The following is a 19,946-nucleotide window of genomic DNA, read 5'->3' on the forward strand; positions in this document are numbered from 1 at the left end:
CGCACAGGGGTATATACAGCACAGCCAGCACAGGGGTATATACAGCACAGCCAGCACAGGGGTATATACAGCACAGCCAGCACAGGGGGTATATAGAGCACAGCCCTCACAGTGGTATATCCAGCACAGACCGCACAGTGGTATATCCAGCACAGACCGCACAGTGGTATATCCAGCACAGACCGCACAGTGGTATATCCAGCACAGCCCTCACAGTGGTATATCCAGCACAGACCGCACAGTGGTATATCCAGCACAGACCGCACAGTGGTATATCCAGCACAGCCCGCACAGTGGTATATCCAGCACAGCCCGCACAGGGGTATATACAGCACAGCCCGCACAGGGGTATATACAGCACAGCCCGCACAGGGGTATATACAGCACAGCCAGCACAGGGGGTATATACAGCACAGCCCTCACAGTGGTATATCCAGCACAGCCCGCACAGTGGTATATACAGCAGAGCCCGCACAGTGGTATATACAGCAGAGCCCGCACAGTGGTATATACAGCACAGCCCGCACAGTGGTATATACAGCACAGCCCGCACAGTGGTATATCCAGCACAGCCCGCACAGTGGTATATACAGCAGAGCCCGCACAGGGATATATAGAGCACAGCCCGCACAGTGGTATATCCAGCAGAGCCCGCACAGTGTTATATACAGCAGAGCCCGCACAGTGGTATATACAGCACAGCCCTCACAGTGGTATATCCAGCACAGCCCGCACAGTGGTATATACAGCAGAGCCCGCACAGTGGTATATACAGCAGAGCCCGCACAGTGGTATATACAGCACAGCCCGCACAGTGGTATATACAGCACAGCCCGCACAGTGGTATATCCAGCACAGCCCGCACAGTGGTATATACAGCAGAGCCCGCACAGGGATATATAGAGCACAGCCCGCACAGTGGTATATCCAGCAGAGCCCGCACAGTGTTATATACAGCAGAGCCCGCACAGTGGTATATACAGCACAGCCCGCACAGTGTTATATACAACAGAGCCCGCACAGTAGTATATAGAGCACAGCCCGCACAGTGGTATATAGAGCACAGCCCGCACAGTGGTATATAGAGCACAGTCCGCACAGTGGTATATACAGCACAGCCCGCACAGTGTTATATACAGCACAGCCCACACAGTGGTATATACAGCACAGCCCGCACAGTGGTATATACAGCACAGCCCGCACAGTGGTATATCCAGCACAGCCCGCACAGTGGTATATACAGCAGAGCCCGCACAGGGATATATAGAGCACAGCCCGCACAGTGGTATATCCAGCAGAGCCCGCACAGTGTTATATACAGCAGAGCCCGCACAGTGGTATATACAGCACAGCCCGCACAGTGTTATATACAACAGAGCCCGCACAGTAGTATATAGAGCACAGCCCGCACAGTGTTATATACAGCAGAGCCCGCACAGTGGTATATACAGCAGAGCCCGCACAGTGGTATATACAGCAGAGCCCGCACAGGGATATATACAGCAGAGCCCGCACAGGGATATATACAGCACAGCCCCCACAGGGGTATATACAGCAGAGCCCGCACAGGGATATATAGAGCACAGCCCACATCTCATCTCATCCCCCCCCCCCGATAATGGCCCCACAGTCCGGTTAAAAAGAAAAAAAAAAAAAACTCTCCTCACCTTTCCTTTTGCCCGCGCTGCTCTTGGCGGCTGCAGTCTGCCCAGGACACTGCAGGTGCGCGATGATATGACGTCATCGCGCACCCGCAGTGTACTGTCAGAGGCAGAGCGGGGAATGATGGGAGAGGAAGCGTCAGGTGACGCTCTCTCCTCCCATCATTGCATTGAACTATACCGGTGTCATAGACGCCGGTATAGTTAAATGCGGCGGCGGCGGCGGCGGCACTGGGGGGGGTTCCGGGGGAGGAACAGTGCAGCGGCCCACTACTGGCATCGGCTCTTCTGGCATTTGCCAGAAGTGCCCGATGGCCAGCCTGGCCCTGCTCAGACCTGCCGGCGTGGGGCCCCTGACCTGCGGGGCCCGGTCGCAATGGCGACCGCTGCGACCGCGGTAGTTACGCCCCTGCTTACACCTTATTAAACAGCTGTGGGAAGGAGTCGCTTTCACTTCCATCTGAAGGCTGGAGATTTTGGAACAGCAGGAGGCGCCAGAGATTTGTGCACTTTGAGTCTTGTGCACCTTGCATTGAATAGAGTAATAGGTAAAGTCTGCTGTATTATTATTTCTAGTTAAGAAGAAATGTAATTTCATGAATTAAACATTTGTTACTCTTAGCTTTATTGACATATTTATATTATTTATGGTGTTTCAAATAAACAAGAATATTGTATATTTTGCTACCAAACCTAATTTGTGATGGGGGTTGGCTAAATTTTTGTGAAATTTTGTGTGACTTCATAAGGCTACTTTCACACTAGCGTTGTGCACTGCACGTCGCTATGTGTCGTTTTGTAGTTTTTTCTCCATTGACTTGCTTTAGCGACGCAGTGCAACGCATTGCCACACGTCGCAACCGTCGTGCGACGGTTGCGTCGGACCGTCGCCGCCAAAAAACGTTGCTTGTAACGTTTTTTGGTGCGTCGTTCCCGTCTTTTCCGACCGCGCATGCGTGGCCGGAACTCCACCCCCGCCTCCTTGCACCTCACAATGGGGCAGCGGATGCGTTGAAAAACAGCATCCGCTGCCCCCGTTGTGCGGCGCATTCACTGCTAGCGTCGGTACGTCGCAACGATGCAATTCGTCATGCGTCGTCCGACGCTAGTGTGAAAGTAGCCTAAGACCCCAACTATGGGGGTGGGGTGGGGAGAAGAGTTAAAACAGGTATAAAATCAGGAGTAACATATTCTAACCTCTGGGTGTATGGTACTTGCTAGGTATTGTTAACCCATTATAGAGAGCTGATTCACTGCACTCCCGGGCCACTGTACATGGTCTGCAATAATATATCATCTAATAGAAGAATACATATCCTGTTACTCATCATACAGAGGTACAATGGGCCCATACACTTCTTGGAAGTTATATTAAGACTCTGTTCAAAGTTCACACAGAAACCCTTTATAGTTCAGTGTTTATTGAACCATTACACAATTCACGTGAAAAAACAAGTGACATGAGGACTGGAGGCATGAAGAGGAGATCAACAAAAGCAAACGAAATGGCAACAGAGTAAAGTCCGAGTACATGTCGGAAGTGGGACCTTGTTAAGTTTACAAATATAAAAGAACCAAAACTTAAAGGCATGTAAGAGTGAAAACAAAAGTTTTGTGACACATAAGTTGTGAACTTTTCATCAGGGTCATTTGGATGTCTTGGGTTGTCATTATGATTTAAAAAGCGAAAACACAGTAGTCTATTTATATAATTGCCTTGTAATGTTTTAATTTCCTGTTCTGTCCAGATGTCACCGTATCCCAGAATTCCAAGCAGAGGAAGTTCACCGACCGCCATATTGGGACATAAAGTGATGGGTGTCTCAATATGGAAAATGCTGCTGGTACCAACCTATTGCGCGGTACCACCAACGGAACACCGTCACACCACACACACACACACTCACATTGTATACGCCGTACACACCACACACACACACTCTCACACACTGATACTCTTAAACACACACACACACACACACACACACACACACACACACACACACACACACACACACACACACTGATACACTCTTACACACTCACACACACTCACTAAGCCTCTTGCATGGTACCACCAGCAGAATACCGTTGCAAACATGCCACCGCCGGGATCAGCCGAATGATTCACTGACCGCCACCATCTTTGTACAGGAGGAGCGCATGTGCAGTTTTAATGTGACCACCGTTATCTGTCTGCACAAAGATGGCGACAGTCTGATTTACTGCGCCTGTGCTAATTACACGTAGGGTGCAGCTAATCATTCGTCTGATCCCGGCGGCAGATGCGTGATGTGTCTACAGGCAGAGGAAGCCGGTCACATTAAAGGGGTTTTCCCACGAACGAAAGTTCATTTTAAAAATTGACAGTGTCTGTCTGACCGTGTATGGAGCATATCACACCTCCTGGGCAGGGGAGGAAGCAAAAAATAATACTGACATTACAGCAGGAGATCACAGAGGATACATTTTGTGAGGTAAAATATTTCACTGACTGTTTTTAAAAATATTTTACCTCACAAAATGTATCCTCTGCGATCTCCTGCTGTAATGTCAGTATTGTCTTTTGCTTCCTCCCCTGCCCAGGAGCTGTGATATGTTCGGATCACGGTTAGACACAGACAATTTTTAAAATGAACTTTTGTTCATGGGAAAACCCCTTTAAAAGGCAAATATCAACGCCAACATGGCTTCTCCTAAAAAGTATGACAATAAAAAAAGGATAGCAGCAAAGGCACAACGTCGAAGACAACAAAGGGCAAATGAGACTCTTAAAGATCAACATCATCGCTCGGACAAAAACAATGCATATAAGCGTAGGTGTCAAGCACATGAGTCACCTGATGCAAACGTCATTAGATTATCACAGGATGCCATTAGGCAACAACAGTGCTGCATGCCTGCCCCCATCGTGACATTACCATCCTCCTGATGATATAGCATCGGGCCTTCTAACCACTAACTATGAGTGGAGAAAAAGTTTTGGTGTTAACATTCATATTCTCTGAAATACGGCCAAGAAAGCAAAAATTCTGCAGGGGTATGTAAACTGTTGAGCACAACTATATCTGCCACCTGAGATACTGGTTTGGCATATGGCACGGCTCGGTAAAGGGTGGATATAGACTTTTATTAGGATTGCTACTTCCGCCAGAGTTCAAGTCCTCTTTGAAGAGGCAATTTACATTCCTAAAATCAACCAAAGCTGTTTCCAGAGAGTTTGATTCTAGAAGATTTTTAATTTTTTTTTTAAAGAAACAAATGATTTATATAGAAATCCCTTAATCTTAATAGGTTGTTTCCATTTATCTAATTGGGGATCTAATTACTTGTAATATATGTTGGCCTATTTGAAGTGATACAGCTCAATTGTAACATGGGTTTAACAAACATAACTTCATTAAAAAAGTTAAAAAAAAAAAAACAAAACACATTTTCAGCAACAGAACAATGAGTTAGTTTCACAGGTCCGCACAAGGAGTGTACTTTCTAAGCAGGTCATGATTTGCTTGCTTCCTGGCGTCACTCAAGTATTTAACTCTACTCCATCACTGTTTCTGATTATTCATAATGGACATTTTCCGGAACAAGACACTGACGTGAAAGTGCAAATAAATTCTTAGACCTGACAGTGCTTCTGAGCGTGCTGTAGTGTGCAGTCCACTTCTTTAATTAGTCCAAAGATATTGGCAATGCTTTCGAGGACAACCCCTTAAAATGTAACTGTCATCGTTCCCTTTGCCCTCTCGCTTCTTCCCTTTGCCCTCTCGCTTTTTCCCTTTGCCCTCTCGCTTGTTCCCTTTGTCCTCTCGCTTCTTCCCTTTGCCCTCTCGCTTCTTCCCTTTGCCCTTTCGCTTTTTCCCTTTGCCCTCTCGCTTGTTCCCTTTGTCCTCTCGCTTGTTCCCTTTGTCCTCTCGCTTCTTCCCTTTGCCCTCTCGCTTCTTCCCTTTGCCCTCTCGCTTTTTTCCTTTGCCCTCTTGCTTGTTCCCTTTGTCCTCCCGCTCGTTCCCTTTGTCCTCCCGCTCGTTCCCTTTGTCCTCCCGCTCGTTCCCTTTGCCCCTCCCGCTCGTTCCCTTTGCCCTCCCGCTCGTTCCCTTTGCCCTCTCGCTTTTTCCCTTTGCCCTCTCGCTCGTTCCCTTTGCCCTCCCGCTCGTTCCCTTTACCCTCTCGCTCGTTCCGTTTGCCCTCCCTCTCGTTCCCTTTGCCCTCCCTCTCCTTCCCTTTGCCCTCCCTCTCCTTCCCTTTGCCCTCTCGCTGTTTCCCTTTGCCCTCTTGCTCTTTTACTTTGTCCACCTCCTCTTTCCCTTAACTTATCCACTCTGATAGGGTAGCCACGTTCCCTAGGTGGTACTGTACTAGTTAGTCTTTTTTGTTTTGCCGTAAAGTTAGATTGCTTGATTTTCTCCGGTCGAGCATTGCCTGTAAAACTCAATACTCAGCTGATATCTTAAAAGGGAATCAGTCATCAAGTTTTGGCGCCATAATCTAAGAACAGCTTAATATAGAGGCAGAGACCTTGATTCCAGCAATATGTCACTTACAGGTCTCCTAGGTGTAGTTCTTATAAAATCATTGTTTTATCAGCAGGAGGTTATCACTGCCCCCACCACTAATTAGCAGCTTTCCATATAGACTGTCAACTTTCTGTTTTTAAGCAGTCAGTGGTGTGGATGGAGTTATTAAGAGCTCAGCATTCAGAGAACTATTAGATCTGCAGCAGATAAAACCGTTTTTAATCAAAGCTTCTGCAAGCAGCCCAGTAAGTGATGCATTGCTGGAATCAGGGTCTCTGCCTCTACATCATGCTTCTTTCAGATGGAGTAGAGAAAATCTGGTAATAGATTCCTTTTAAGGAGGTCAGTATTTCCCCCATTTTAGATCATGTGCTGGTGATAGAATAAAAAATGTTAATTCAGGAAAATCCTCAGGACCACGGCAGGCGGGAGACATTATTTATCTACCAGCCATGCAAACTTGCCAATACAGGCTGTCCAGGGTGGACAAGATAAGCGGAGTACATCCACAGGGAGCCCCATGTATATCTCATCAATATAGAACGGCCATGTGCACAGACATACAGGGCTTGGTGCAATGTGAATATGTCCTATGTGTGTGCATATAATATGACTGTGTTTCTGCTCTTAACACTGGAGGAATTTATCATAATGGAAACATAAAATCTGTGTTGTGCCTGCATTGCCGTTATTTGCAGAAAATGCATCAAACTGTTTGATACGTTTGGCACATATTCAGATTTTACACTTGTGTCTAGAAATGTTATTCCACTTTTTATTCTCTACCCCCCATGACATCGACTTTGTGGCTTTTTATTAGCAAGTTATAAATCTCCCTTAAACTTTATTTGCAAAGCCGACCGCGCCTCTGTTAAAAAGCGGCAAGAGCAGCGTAAAATTGCAGTAAGTCCAATTTTTTGCGCAAAAATGGCATGTGACAATATTTGCAACATTGCAGTGTGAATACAAAACACGTTCCCTCCCATTAAACGCAACTCCAGAAAATCATCTCATTTATAATAAACTCTGCAGACAGGTTCTCGGGGAGATCTATCTCCGGGTCATAGATCCTAACAGCTAATTTGCATATAAAGAAAAACATGGATTACTCTGGTTTAGGCGGATTTCACCTACTGACAAATTTCCTTTAATCACAGCACAATTTCAATCTAAATTTAAGTGTGAAGACAAAAAAGGAGCTCAGACTCCAGGCTTGCTGATCTTGCAGATAGCCGCGAAGCTTGTAACCGGTGGGTGCTAGATCCAGCCGGTGTAGCACAGCAATAGCAGGAGGGAGGGAGCATGCAGCACAGCCATCGGGTAAGTATAAAAAAACTATGGATTTAAATCCATTAAAATGAACAGTGTCCAGGAAAAAACACGTTTCTGGCAAAAAACACAATCATCATGATGATAGAGGGTGTTTTTCGCCAGAAACGTGTTTTTTTTCCTGGACATTGTTTATTTTAATAAATTTAAATACATAGTTTTTTTTAGACTTACTGGATGGCCGTGCTGCATTTTTCCTCCTTCGTTTTATACATTTGTGTGTTTTTCTTATTTCTATTTGATATATTTATGTATCACGGCTATTTAATAAAGTATTCAGAGTTTGAAGGACATTGGGTCCGTTTTTTGCCTGTAGCAGGGTGCACCGTCTTCTTTATCTGTGTTATTGACGCTCTGCTTCCTGCACAATTCACCAGAGTCAACAATTGTACAATCCGCGTTGTTTACCAGCTGATACAATGTGGCTCGTTCCCCACCAGGCTGTCTCCTACTATCACGTTTGCCTTCCTTATGCCGTTCCTTTCTCTGTATTTTTATTTTTTGCCTTTCTCTGAATTTTTTTTTTTTTAATTTTCCATATTTATTTTTTTTAACTCTTATTAGAGGAGATCAAAGTGTCAGGTTGAAGTCTTGTGAAAGTCCCTGCGAGCAGCTGCTGGCACGGTGTGGGGACGTTTCCGTGGCTTTTCTCCTCTTTTTAGACCCTGCATCTGGTTTTTCGCCTCTGTACATATCCCTTCTGCGTGCACTTTTCCCTTCTGGCAGAGGGTGTGAATGCTGAAATCACAGGGAAAGTGATCTGTTCCTGGGTGGATTGATTACAGGAACAAGTCTCTCCCCTGTGGGAGTGCATGAATGGTATCTGCCTGACATATGACAAGGTGCCTCAGACTGAGTGGCACACAGAGTGCAGGCTCTCGGAAGCACCGAGCCTCAGCCTCTCTAATTGTTTGGCTACGCCTTCTAAACAGGAGGTCAGGCTGCCTAGGGGAGTCATTGTGGGCTCCGCTGTGCCTGTGTAGGGGAGATCTGGGAGGATATGGACCGGGGACAGCCTGGTGGTGGTGGTGGAATATTTGAGGTGCCTTTTCCATGCTCGGAATCTTTCACGCAGCTGTAAAGTCGTCTCCCGGACATTGTTATTCCGTATTATGGAGGAGAGCGTCGCCTGAGCTGAAACGAGCGTCTTGGTGTCAGCTTTCAACATGTCAGATTCCAATTTCTGGACCGTGCTGTCTAATTTTACACTGCCTCACTTAAGAAACCGGAACCGGCTCCGACGCACGCAAAGGTAAAGAAGTTAGGTAGTTTACTTGCACTTTGCGCTCGTTAGAATACATCGAAGGTGCTTTATTTGTAATGTGAACTGTTCGACAAAATATTTTGTTCTTTTCGTCTTCACATTCCTGTCTTTTCCAGTGTGTGCAGAGTTTTTGGCAGGCAGTGCACGCGGCAACATGTGAAAAGTTTCTTCTGCTATTGTACACACTGGGCTCAGATATTAAAAGGATGGCGATGACCTGATGCTTTTTGGACACGTTTTTTTTTAATAGATTGAGGGTCTGTCGTAAATGGTTGTTGTCCTTTGTTTAGATGATCTAACCTTGTTCTTGGTGTCATGTACATAATTGTGTCCTTGTTCTTATAGTTTCTACACATTTTATAGTTACATACAAATTGTCTCTTCAGAGAGGAAGAGGACTAGAACCTCTCTGAAGAGACAATTTGCATATTTCCCAGAGGAGCATTGCGGCTTTAAGTCTCCTCATCTCGACATGCTTAACATGTCACGATACTTTGTGGATCATAGTTACATACAGAATTTATTATTTGGTATGTGATGTCCTAAACCGGTGTGTGCTTGGTGATCTCCTCCCAGGGTCGTACAGGTGGCCCTCATTCCCACCAGAGAGCTGAACTCTGAGCGTGTAGCTTGCTGTACTGTATGAGATCATGTAGGACTAATGCAATAATAATACTAAGCTCCGTGACTAGTTCTACATTATCGTCATCTAATTACAGGCTCACCAGGATAGACTGTGACAAGTCCATGACCTAGCTCTTATGATGAGGGCCAAACATGGGAAGCGTTTCATTGTGTGAATGTAGCCGTAGGTCTGTATGACGTCTACTGTCCATGACTGTACACTTGTCCATAGAGCTTCATTAATCCATATTCACATCCCTTTTAAAAACTGATCCGTGTGTCCGATGTTTGAGAGTCGGAGCATGTCCCGTTCTCATTTCTTCTGCAGCTCGGACTCTTCCTTTAAAGTCCATGGGGATCTGTTAAACATGGATGAAGCAGTGAAGTCATACCGTTTACTTTAAGAGAAGCGATCATCCGAAAATTACTTAGAGCCTGATTCATCAAGACCAGCGTTAACTCAGGTCTTGATGAGGAGATGTGCTGGAGTCAGACGCTCCTGATTCATGAATCTTAATTAGTGATGAGTGAATACACTCGTTACTCGAGATTTTCCGAGCACGCTCGGGTGTCCTCCGAGTATTTTTTAGTGCTCGGAGATTTAGCTTTTCTTGCCGCAGCTGAATGATTTACATCTGTTAGCCAGCATAAGTACATGTGGGGGTTGCCTGGTTGCTAGGGTATCACCACATGTACTAATGCTGGCTAACAGATGTAAATCATTCAGCTGCGGCAAGAAAAACTAAATCTCCGAGCACTAAAAAATACTCGGAGGACCCCTGAGCATGCTCAGGAAATCTCGAGTAACGAGTATATTCACTCATCACTAATCTTAATGAATCAGGAGCACCTAACCAGTGGTGGGCTCCTTTGTGTGTGCCTTGTCACAAATCCTACTCCAGTCCCTGCTGTCGTTAGACTTGTGGTGTAGAGAATGCCTCTACTGATGAATTTGATAAGTGGCGGGCGGTCACTGCACCCTCCTCCCACCCCAGCTCCATCTATTTCAGCTGAACTGGGAGAAGCTGGCGTGAAGATGCCAGAAGTCATCCTAGTTGCGCCTAAATTTTGCAATGTTTCAAAGCTTTTACGCCAGAAATCTGTCATGAAAGTTTTGTTGTATTGGGCCATTGTTTACTTTGGATCTTTTGAGTCATTAGGCAACTGTTGGCAAAACGATTGTTTGGCCAAGACTCTCACTTCCGGCTCCCCCGTACTTTGGAATGTTTGGCTCAGCTGTTTGCCTGTGATCTCTGAGAGAGCCACTGCCAGAATCTTGTGGCGGAGCCTCATCTCCACACTGACCTAAAAGATTGGCTTTTGGATTTCAACTTGTTGGAAGCCACATTCTTTCTGTCATAGACAGAAACATTTGATGGACCATAAACATTTGATGGTCGTCTGTTTCTGCCAAAATCTGCTACTTCAGCCAATTTTTATGTAATGCTTATAAAGGCCTGAAGGATTTGTGCATGCAGTGTAAGGCCTAAGTCAGACGTCGGTGTTTTTCGCTTGCACAGTAAAAATACAAACAGCGGTCCAAGTGTCACTGCTGTTTTGAATCCCAACTTCATCCGTGTTTGATCAATGTCAACTTTTATCACCAGTGCTTCATACATTTGCAAAGCTTCTCCTAAATATTACGATGGTAAGCACGGACAGAACAGGACTGCACTCTGATGCCATACGTGTGCGGTCTGTGATTTTCACTTGTGTAGGTGATTTTCATATGTAATGCTAATAAAACTTATGGACACGTCCGGTTTTTTTTCGGACACATTGTGAGCAAAAAATATGTTCATGTGAACAGCTCCATAGACTATATAATGGTTACATGCTCTAACTGTGAAAACCAACATCTGAATGAGTCTAACGAGAATGGTGACCTGGCTTGGAGCTAATTAACGTGACCACATAGCAGCTGTGTTCCTTCTTCCAAGTAATGCAGCCAAGCTAGGACTTACGGTTAGATCTCGTTACCCTAACGAACCTCTTCACCAGTGTGTATGAGGGTGTTAGTTTGGATCACAAGCTGCGGTTGAGACGAGACTTGTAGCCACCTCTGTACTGTCGTGTGACTTGGACCTTACAATTTTTTTTTTTACATTTCCAGAAACGCGTGGGTCCCAATAACAGTATAAGTCGCCATGGCAGTGGTGTCACAATCTACATTGGCAATAGCCCAATTATCTACTTACACTATTAACTACCATCAAACTTAATTGTAGACCGTGCACAAGCATTGGGCCATATATTCTGGACGTGGGAGTCTAGTCTAAGACTCACATTATTTATATGGAATTCTTCTATATTAATTAGACACAGGCTTTTTTTTTATCATGGATGTGACATTAGTCTTTTCTGTGAAGAACTGAAGTATGGTATGGACCCTTAGATTTTTATGGTCGCTCGCTGTATTATGGATCTGGGCGCTTCAGTACAGTCTGGAGGCTTTAGGCTACATACTACATGGCCACTATAATATAATTCCATCGCACCTTGTTCCTACATTCTTGGCTTTTTTGTTAGATATTATTCCTGATGTTATGGTTTTCCATCAGGTTGTTAAAATTTCCTTTTCTGGGTCATATCTGCTCCTGGAAATGATGAATGTCAAGAAATATGTAATTGCAGCTACTAGAAGGGTTTTCTCTTGTGCTGCCATATTTCTTTGGAATAGTCTCCAAAAATAAAGGACTTTCCCTATGTTCAAAAAATATAACTAGTCCATAAAATCTCAACTGGCTATCCACTTCCATCTCTGCTAATAATCATTCTTCAACCTGGACTACTGTGTTTGTTTTTGTTTTTTTAACTTTGTCAAGTGTTTCCCGCATTCTTAGGGTATTGACCCTTCATTGAGCAATGGAAAATACGTTGTAACATATTGGCTCTTTATAAATGATAGGGGAATGTATTCATATGTAATAATCTAACTGGAGCACCAAGTAATCTAATTATCCAGTGATGAACCCCCATCTTGCATATTGTTACTGTAACGAGGCAAATTCAGCATCCGGGGTCTAGAGGCAGTATATAGGGTAACAGAAGTTGCTGTAACCAGTCTAATTCCTTTCTCTATCGATTACACTAGACGTCACCAGGCAGACATAACTACCACCCCGGGGTGTGTTTGTGTACTCTCCTTCCTGAAATGTTGCATTCATTAGGTACTGACAGCAGATTCGTTAGTTGTCAAGTGACAGCGATAGGTGGACATTAGCATGCAAGAAGCTGCGCTGTAAGTGGCTTCTATCAATGCCGGGGATGAAGCCACATTTGATGGAATGATCAGTGTTTTTGAAAAAGCATTTTTTATTTATTGCGGAGGAGTCCCATGAGCCTGAGAATCCTCTCCTCTTGCATATGTAGTGTGGGCGGTCACACTTTTTTTATTGTATGTTTATATTTCAGTTGTTACTAAATTACGGAATGTTTTACTCGTAATGGTTTCCTGTTTTCTTAGCGGTGATGACTGCTCTTCTCTTGCCTCATTCATGCCTTTGTTTAATAAATTACATTATTGCTGCAGCCTAATGTAAGCCTAGCTACAGTAAATTGAAATGTGTTTTGCCCCCCCCCCCCCTCGAATACCCCGTCAGAGAGAAGTAATAATATCTGACATATCAGCTCTATAATCTTGGGTTGACAGGAAGCTGCTTTTGATGTTGGTCTTCATCAGAACAGAACGCATATGACAAAAGTAACACAAGGTCCATGATATAGAAACAATCTAGAACAAACTATTGCAAAAAGAAAAAAAAAATTCTCGGACAAGGACGACAAAAAGTCAACAATGCGTTTGTAGCGTCATAATAAGGCCGTTATTTGTGGGCTTTTTTTTCTTTCTTAAGTCATATATTCTCTGTAAATTCTTACCCACAAGTTAAAGTGGGTGTTTACTTAACTTTTGAGCTTTTAGAGAATGTGTCCCCATTTTTGTTAATGATTGGACTATATGCTTAAAAGTATAAGAAGTGTATTTAATTTAATTATGTGAAGGTTTTTTTTATATAACTTTTTAACTCTGCCACTGAGGGCTGCCATTTTTATGGTGTGTAAGTGTCAGAGCACAACACTTACACACTACAAATACGGATGACACAAGCCATAGGAGATTGTGGTCAGCCTCCAACCTTATATCCTATGCTGTGAATTTGGCATGCCCCCTGTTTTGCCCATTTTATATTTGTAGTTGGAGCCCAGCGCCATTTTATTATATCCCAGCTCAGAGACGTGTACTCATCACTGGATGTTGTCACTGCCGCAGCCCTGATGCCCAGACCCGATGAGATTTCACCATTAACTACAGTGTTCTGAGCACTACAATGACATGACTGCAGTACACAGATCACTGTAGTTACTGGTGAGCACAGATCTGGTAGTAACATTACCCTACCACTGCAGCTAATCACCGGCAGCAGCAGTCTTGTTAACAGCTTCTGGAGCCGCCTGTCCTAGATCCGTAGGGGTGCTGAAAGTTTTTTTTTAATATTCTCTATTATTTGAAAACCATACTTGCCTAGAGAAAAAAAATTGTCTAACAACGTATTACTTGGTACCATGATGTAAACATTTTCCTAGTGATGGAAGTTCAGTATACTCGATTTACTAGTGCCCGGACCTTATGACAGCTCACTATTACCTTCAGTGTTCTGAGCACCACAATGACATGACTGCTCCACTCAGATCACTGTAGTTACCGGTGAGCACGGATAGTTAGTCACCTAACCACTGCAGCCAAAAACAGGCAGCAGCAGTCTCGTTGACATCTTCTGGAGCAGCCTGTGCTACAGCCTTAAGGGTACTGAAAGTTTAATATGCTCTGTTTATTTGACAACCATCCTTGCCTAGAAAAAAGTTGTCTGACAACTTATTACTTGGTACCATAATGTAAACATTTTCTAGGAGACAATGAGTAACCCTCTGACCTTAGTTTACCCTTGGATAGGCATGTCGATGCACACACCTTATATAAAAGACAAAGGAACTTTGAAGAAGAAAGATTGTACAACGCCCTATTTGTTTGCTGTATATAAGCTCCAATTTTTCATAAGACACAGCATTGTTTAGAAGAATCCGCCTGCTATTGATATTCCTGTGTCGTGTTGTCTGTTCCCATGTCCTGCCTTCCATTATTGCAGTAATTCAAACATAAAAGTACAAGTGCGCTAAATAAAGGGTATGAAAAGTCACCCACCGTCCCGATGAATTGTTTTGTTTTCGGTAATTGGATTAATCAAAGATCCCATTTGTAGCTGTGGGGAACACATCTAATCTTTTAATTAAAACTCAATCTTTTCAATCTTGTTTATTCTAAAGCTTCTGGGTCACTGCCGGCTGCCATTCAGTTGACCTGTAACACAGCATAAGCGAAATCTTACGTGCAGATCACATCTCTAAATCACCAATTACACTACGGTTTTCTTTCACTACCCTACACGATAGACATAGACTGTAGGGAAGGGGGCAAAGGGAAACGTTTTGTTTGCATAGCAGGTACATATTAATATTCAAATTAGATGCCATGTTTTATAATCATGTTTTGTTTTGTTTTATTTCTTGTATATAGATTTTTTCCATTTAAGAATTAAGATTTGTTTCAAGTTACCGTAATCATTTTAATCTTCCCAGCAATTTTTTCCAGCCAGCAGATTAAAGTGGCTGCACTACTTACTGTAATGACATAATTGTCGAAAATTGAACTCAAAATTGCTGAGAACAAGACAAGTACAAGCTCAAGCTCAATTTAGTTTCATTCTTTCATAAAAACATAACACTGTTTCAACAGAATATTTAGAGAAAGGGAAAAGAATAAGCGTAGAGCTGATTACTTTACGCCTGTCTTGACCTAGTTATATTTCTTTTTCCAAGATGCATTCTAGATTTGGACTTCTTTGGGACTTTCCAGAGAAAATCTTTCCCTTTTATACAGGAACTATGCTTACCCCCTTGCATTTTAAACTTTTGGTTCCCTCCACAGAAAATATGATCAATAATGTCTTATACATTTGAGAATTAGCAGAAATAGACCTTAGCGGTTAGTGATGGAGTCAAACATCGTCTCCAAATTGGGATGTCTTCTGCTGTACCTTTGGTGCCCATTAACGTATAGGCCACTAATAGATGCTTTAATGGACGTCTCTATCCCTGTATGAAGGATTCAGGTCTGAAAAACACTTGGATACTGTTCTTCCAGGAAGTCTACGTAAGCAAACGTAATTGCCCCCATACACATTAGACTAATATTGGCAGTGCATGGGGGCTCAGAAGAGATGTCAATCGTGCATGTCCGATTTCTGACTTCCTATCATATTGTTCTCCCAAAGATAAGCCACCACCTTATGTTGGTCTATGGCCTTGTCAAAAATAATTCGGGAGCTCTCGGTCGAGTGAGCGCTCCTGTGTATGGGAGAGTCGGCTGAGTTGACTATTGGACGAGCAGTTGGACTAAGCATCGTTCCGCAGACAGCTGTCTAATGTGTTTGGCCGGTTTAAAACATAAAGGTGACCATATATTGTAAGGTAAACTTGATCAGAGTGGGTGATTGCAATCTAAATGTTTATTCATTGGTGAAATTTAACAACAAATATTATTTTGGCTATATAAAAGGCCTTTCATAGTGGGTGCAAAGTAGGGAAGGGGGCAATTGGTAACTAGACTACTTCTTGAGCTCAATGTTCCTTTGACTTTAATAGTTGTTGCTTATAGTACTTCCTGGTGGGCATAGCAGTACTCAAGTTAGGGAGCTGAGGTGTGGAATTCAAGTTGTCCACGGTATTCAGGGTAGTTTTGGCTTAGGACAGTAGCCAATATAAAGATGTAGGTTGGGTTATGATCATCACTTTGCTAGCACATGCCACCTACTCTGACCATAGTTCAGTCATAGCTAAACTTAGCGAAATGCCCACAAAGGGCTGCTCTGGATAAGCAGACGTGCCCATGGCAGTCTCTCTGGATTATAATTAGAATTCATTGCTTTCTCTTTCCACTGCCTCATCTGTTTATCTGCAAAATAACAGTTTGTCATCACAATAAAAGAAGTTTTATATCTATTTACACTTCAGTGAAAAACGAGCAGAAACCGAGAACCGAGCCGTGATGGAAGACCATGTTGAAACTACTACAAAAAAAATAATAAAAAGATTAATGGTGTCTGCATAATTTCTGTGTACTGACAGGAAATTCTGCAAGTTAGTGTTCCAAACTCGAGATCTGCAGATTGTAGATGTCCACCGCATTGACGTTCAATACGTTGAAGCATCTCTAGGCGTTATGTGATATAAGATTATTAGGTGGTGGTATCCTTGGGGTGCTGGGCTGATTGCGTTATGCCCTTTTCTAGTAAAAATGGTAATACACAGAAATACAGAGACAAAAATGAGGTGAAAGCTTCCAGGCTGAGACTTTTGGCCTGGAAAGTTGGTGCCCTGGTCTCATCACGTCCCTGGACGTAATCCCTCTGATTAAGGAGTTTGTTACAGTACAGAGCGTTCTCTGTCTGTTCATGCTTGTCTGTTCGCTTCCTGAGACACTCCCTGTGTAACTGTACTGAAAACGCAACAGATTTTTTAATATATTTATTTATTCATTTTTGTGATTTAAAGGGGTAGTCCCATCTCCAAGATCCTATCCCAACATGTAATAGGTGTAATACTAATAATATTAGCAAAGACTTCCAATTAGAAATGTAGTATAGTTTTTCTGATTCACTATGTCTCTTTTCTCATGTGCAGGCATTGCAGGACCTTAGATATCCATGGTAACCACCACTAGCAACTAGCTAACTGTCACTTTATCAGTGGACGATACCTAAGATCCTGCAATGCCTGCACATGAAGAAAGAGATATAGCGAATCAGGAAAACTATACTACATTTCTAACTGGACCTACTACATATTGGGATGGGATTTTTGAGATGGGAATACCCCTTTGCTTCACCTACAATAATTTTCACGCTAAACAGCATATTTTCGCTACATCCAAGACGCTGCATTCTAATTACCACACTTGTTTGTTAGTAAATGCCATAAATGACATTCTATTGCTGAAAATAAGCAGCGTCTCCGCTATAGAAATTCTTATGCTGCCACTCCTCAGGTCAGTTTACACAGCGTTAAATAGAAGCACAGTGGGCATGGGGTTTTTTTTTTTTTTTTTAATATAACAATTCTTATTAAAAAAGAATCTAGAAATCTTTACATGTTCACACTGGCCATCCCTGTTATTTCAGGAAACCGCATTTGTATGTTCGCCACAATGAGCAGACCCCCAACGCTATTTTTTTTGTAGTGAAGCATCTAATGAGCGGGTGCAAAGATAATGTTACAGGGGTGAAGAGCAGAGTATGCTGTGATATTCCCTACTATGTTATTAGCTGCGTATAAAAGTGTTACCTGCCATTGTAATCCTGCCTCTGATGATATGGAGCCTTGCTGAAAACTTTTCCTGAAAAACAAGGAATTACAAATCCAAAAAAAAAAGCCCCAGTATGCCATGTGATAATTGTACCATAATGAATTTTTTTTTCTTTTAAGAAAAAATGCGATATAAAAAAAAATTGAAAAAAAAAATGTTGAAAAAGAAATATAACACAAACAAGTCATTTTGCGAGGATAGCTTCCCGTTTAGTGGACATGACATTTAGGCGTGACCATATTTGTTGTTGATTTTTGGTAATTTGTAATATGGCCCCGATTCATGAAGACCACCAATTTTCTTGCCAGCCTTCATGAGGGGATGTGGCAGAGTCAGACACTCCTGATTCATGAAGAATTGCACGCTTCTTCATTAGTGATGAGCGCGTGTACTCGTTGCTCGGGTGACCTCCGAGTATTTATGACTGCTCGGAGATTGTTTTCATCCCGGCAGCTGAATGATTTACAGCTAGTAGCCAGGCTGAGTACATGTGGCGGTTGCCTGGTTGCTAGGGAATCCCCACATATTCTCAGGCTGGCTAGTAGCTGTAAATCATTCAGCTGAGGCGATGAAAACTATATCTCCGAGCACTAAAAAATACTCGGAGACCACCCGAGCGTGGTTCTAACGTGCTTTGATGTGGAGCTTGAATACATTTGATGCTGAGGTTTTGCAATATTGCTGTAGATATAGCCTATACTGTCCCCAAAATGTGTGTACTATTTGTCAGCACCATCACAAAAGGCAAGATAAGACATTGCTGGGACTAGTGGGGAGAAAGAAGATTTCATCAACATGTAGCAGCGCAATGTGCTTCTAAAATAATAATAAAGGGGTTCTCCACTCCAGTAAAACACATTCTAAATGGTGGTTAGGAAAATGAAATAAAAATCCTCACCTACCATTTTGGCATTGTTCATTGCTTCTCCGGACTATAGCCTGTAGGCATCATATTACCGCTGCTGCCAAACAGCTGCCCCTGATCGGCTGCAGCCTTCACATTCTACTTGAGCTGGAAGAGAGATTGTTCCTACGAGATCTGATGGGATATGGTGGCTGCTGCCAAGAGACCAAGGGACGGCATCTGTCTAGTAAGTATCAATTTTTTTCCAATTTCTTCATTTTATTTTTATTTTCCCACCACCCTAGGTCCATTTAGAAAATTTAAAAGGACCGCCCCTTTAAAGTGCAACTGTTACATCAACTGACAGGACGGTTCTAGTAGATATTTGCATTCTACGTGAAATAACATTTCTCCAGTGTAGTTTTTTATAACTCCTTATGTGCCGTTATTCTTCCTAAATATTTACAAAGGGTCTGGTTACATCCCACTTGTTAAAAGAGGCGTCCGTCATCACAGACTGGACAGCATCCCTGGTACTGTCAGCTCTGATTGGATAAGGTCACGCTGTGCCAGGACAGAACTACACCTGGTGACTCTCAGTTGTCAGTTTATTCGTAAGTTCATAAAGAAGTGATAACAGACAGCCCTGGCACACCAGCCTGACCAAAGAACTGAGGCGAGCTTCCAGGGCTGCTGAGCGCAGATGGAAAAGATCCCACTCCAACGACCACTTCATCGCATTCAAACAGTCCCTCACTACTTTCAAGACCACACTCGCCACAACTAAGCAAACCTACTTCTCATCTCTCATATCCTCCCTGTCTCACAACCCTAAACAGTTATTCAACACCTTCAATTCTCTCCTCCGTCCCCCAGCACCTCCTCCCTCCCCACTTATCTCTGCAGAAAACTTTGCCTCATTCTTCAAGCAGAAGATTGATAACATCAGAGACAATTTTGGTCAACAAGCCCCAGAGCCCTTCCTCCCAACTTCCCTACCCTCCACCTCCAAAACCAACTTCTCCACCATTACAGAAGATCAACTCGCCACTCTACTCTCAAGATCGCATCTCACCACCTGTGCTCTTAACCCGCTCCCATCCCACCTCATCCCAAACCTCACCACAATCTTCATCCCAACCCTAACCCATCTCTTCAACCTATCACTAACAACTGGTGTTTTCCCCTCAAGCTTTAAACATGCCTCCATCACACCTATCCTCAAAAAGCCCTCTCTTGACCCATCCTCTGTATGTAGCTATCGCCCTATATCACTTCTCCCCTATGCCTC

General features: G+C 43.3%; 1 protein-coding gene across 8 annotated transcripts in view; it reads left to right on the forward strand.

Moving 5' to 3' along the window:
• The window catches only part of MAST4 (microtubule associated serine/threonine kinase family member 4), a 611,899-nt gene that overhangs the window by 427,238 nt on the left and 164,715 nt on the right, over positions 1 to 19,946 (forward strand). For 2 of the 8 annotated variants that reach the window (XM_077286494.1, XM_077286517.1), the window contains exon 1: positions 8,176 to 8,756. The exons of the other annotated variants lie outside the window; for them this stretch is intronic. In XM_077286494.1, the coding sequence (XP_077142609.1) occupies positions 8,671 to 8,756 (86 nt within the window). In that variant the 5' untranslated portion in view covers positions 8,176 to 8,670. Of the gene's footprint in view, positions 1 to 8,175; positions 8,757 to 19,946 lie in introns of those variants that run through there. 8 annotated transcript variants of the gene reach the window in all.

This window comes from Ranitomeya variabilis, chromosome 1 (genome assembly GCF_051348905.1).
Source record: "Ranitomeya variabilis isolate aRanVar5 chromosome 1, aRanVar5.hap1, whole genome shotgun sequence".
NCBI classification, from domain to species: Eukaryota; Metazoa; Chordata; class Amphibia; order Anura; family Dendrobatidae; genus Ranitomeya; species Ranitomeya variabilis.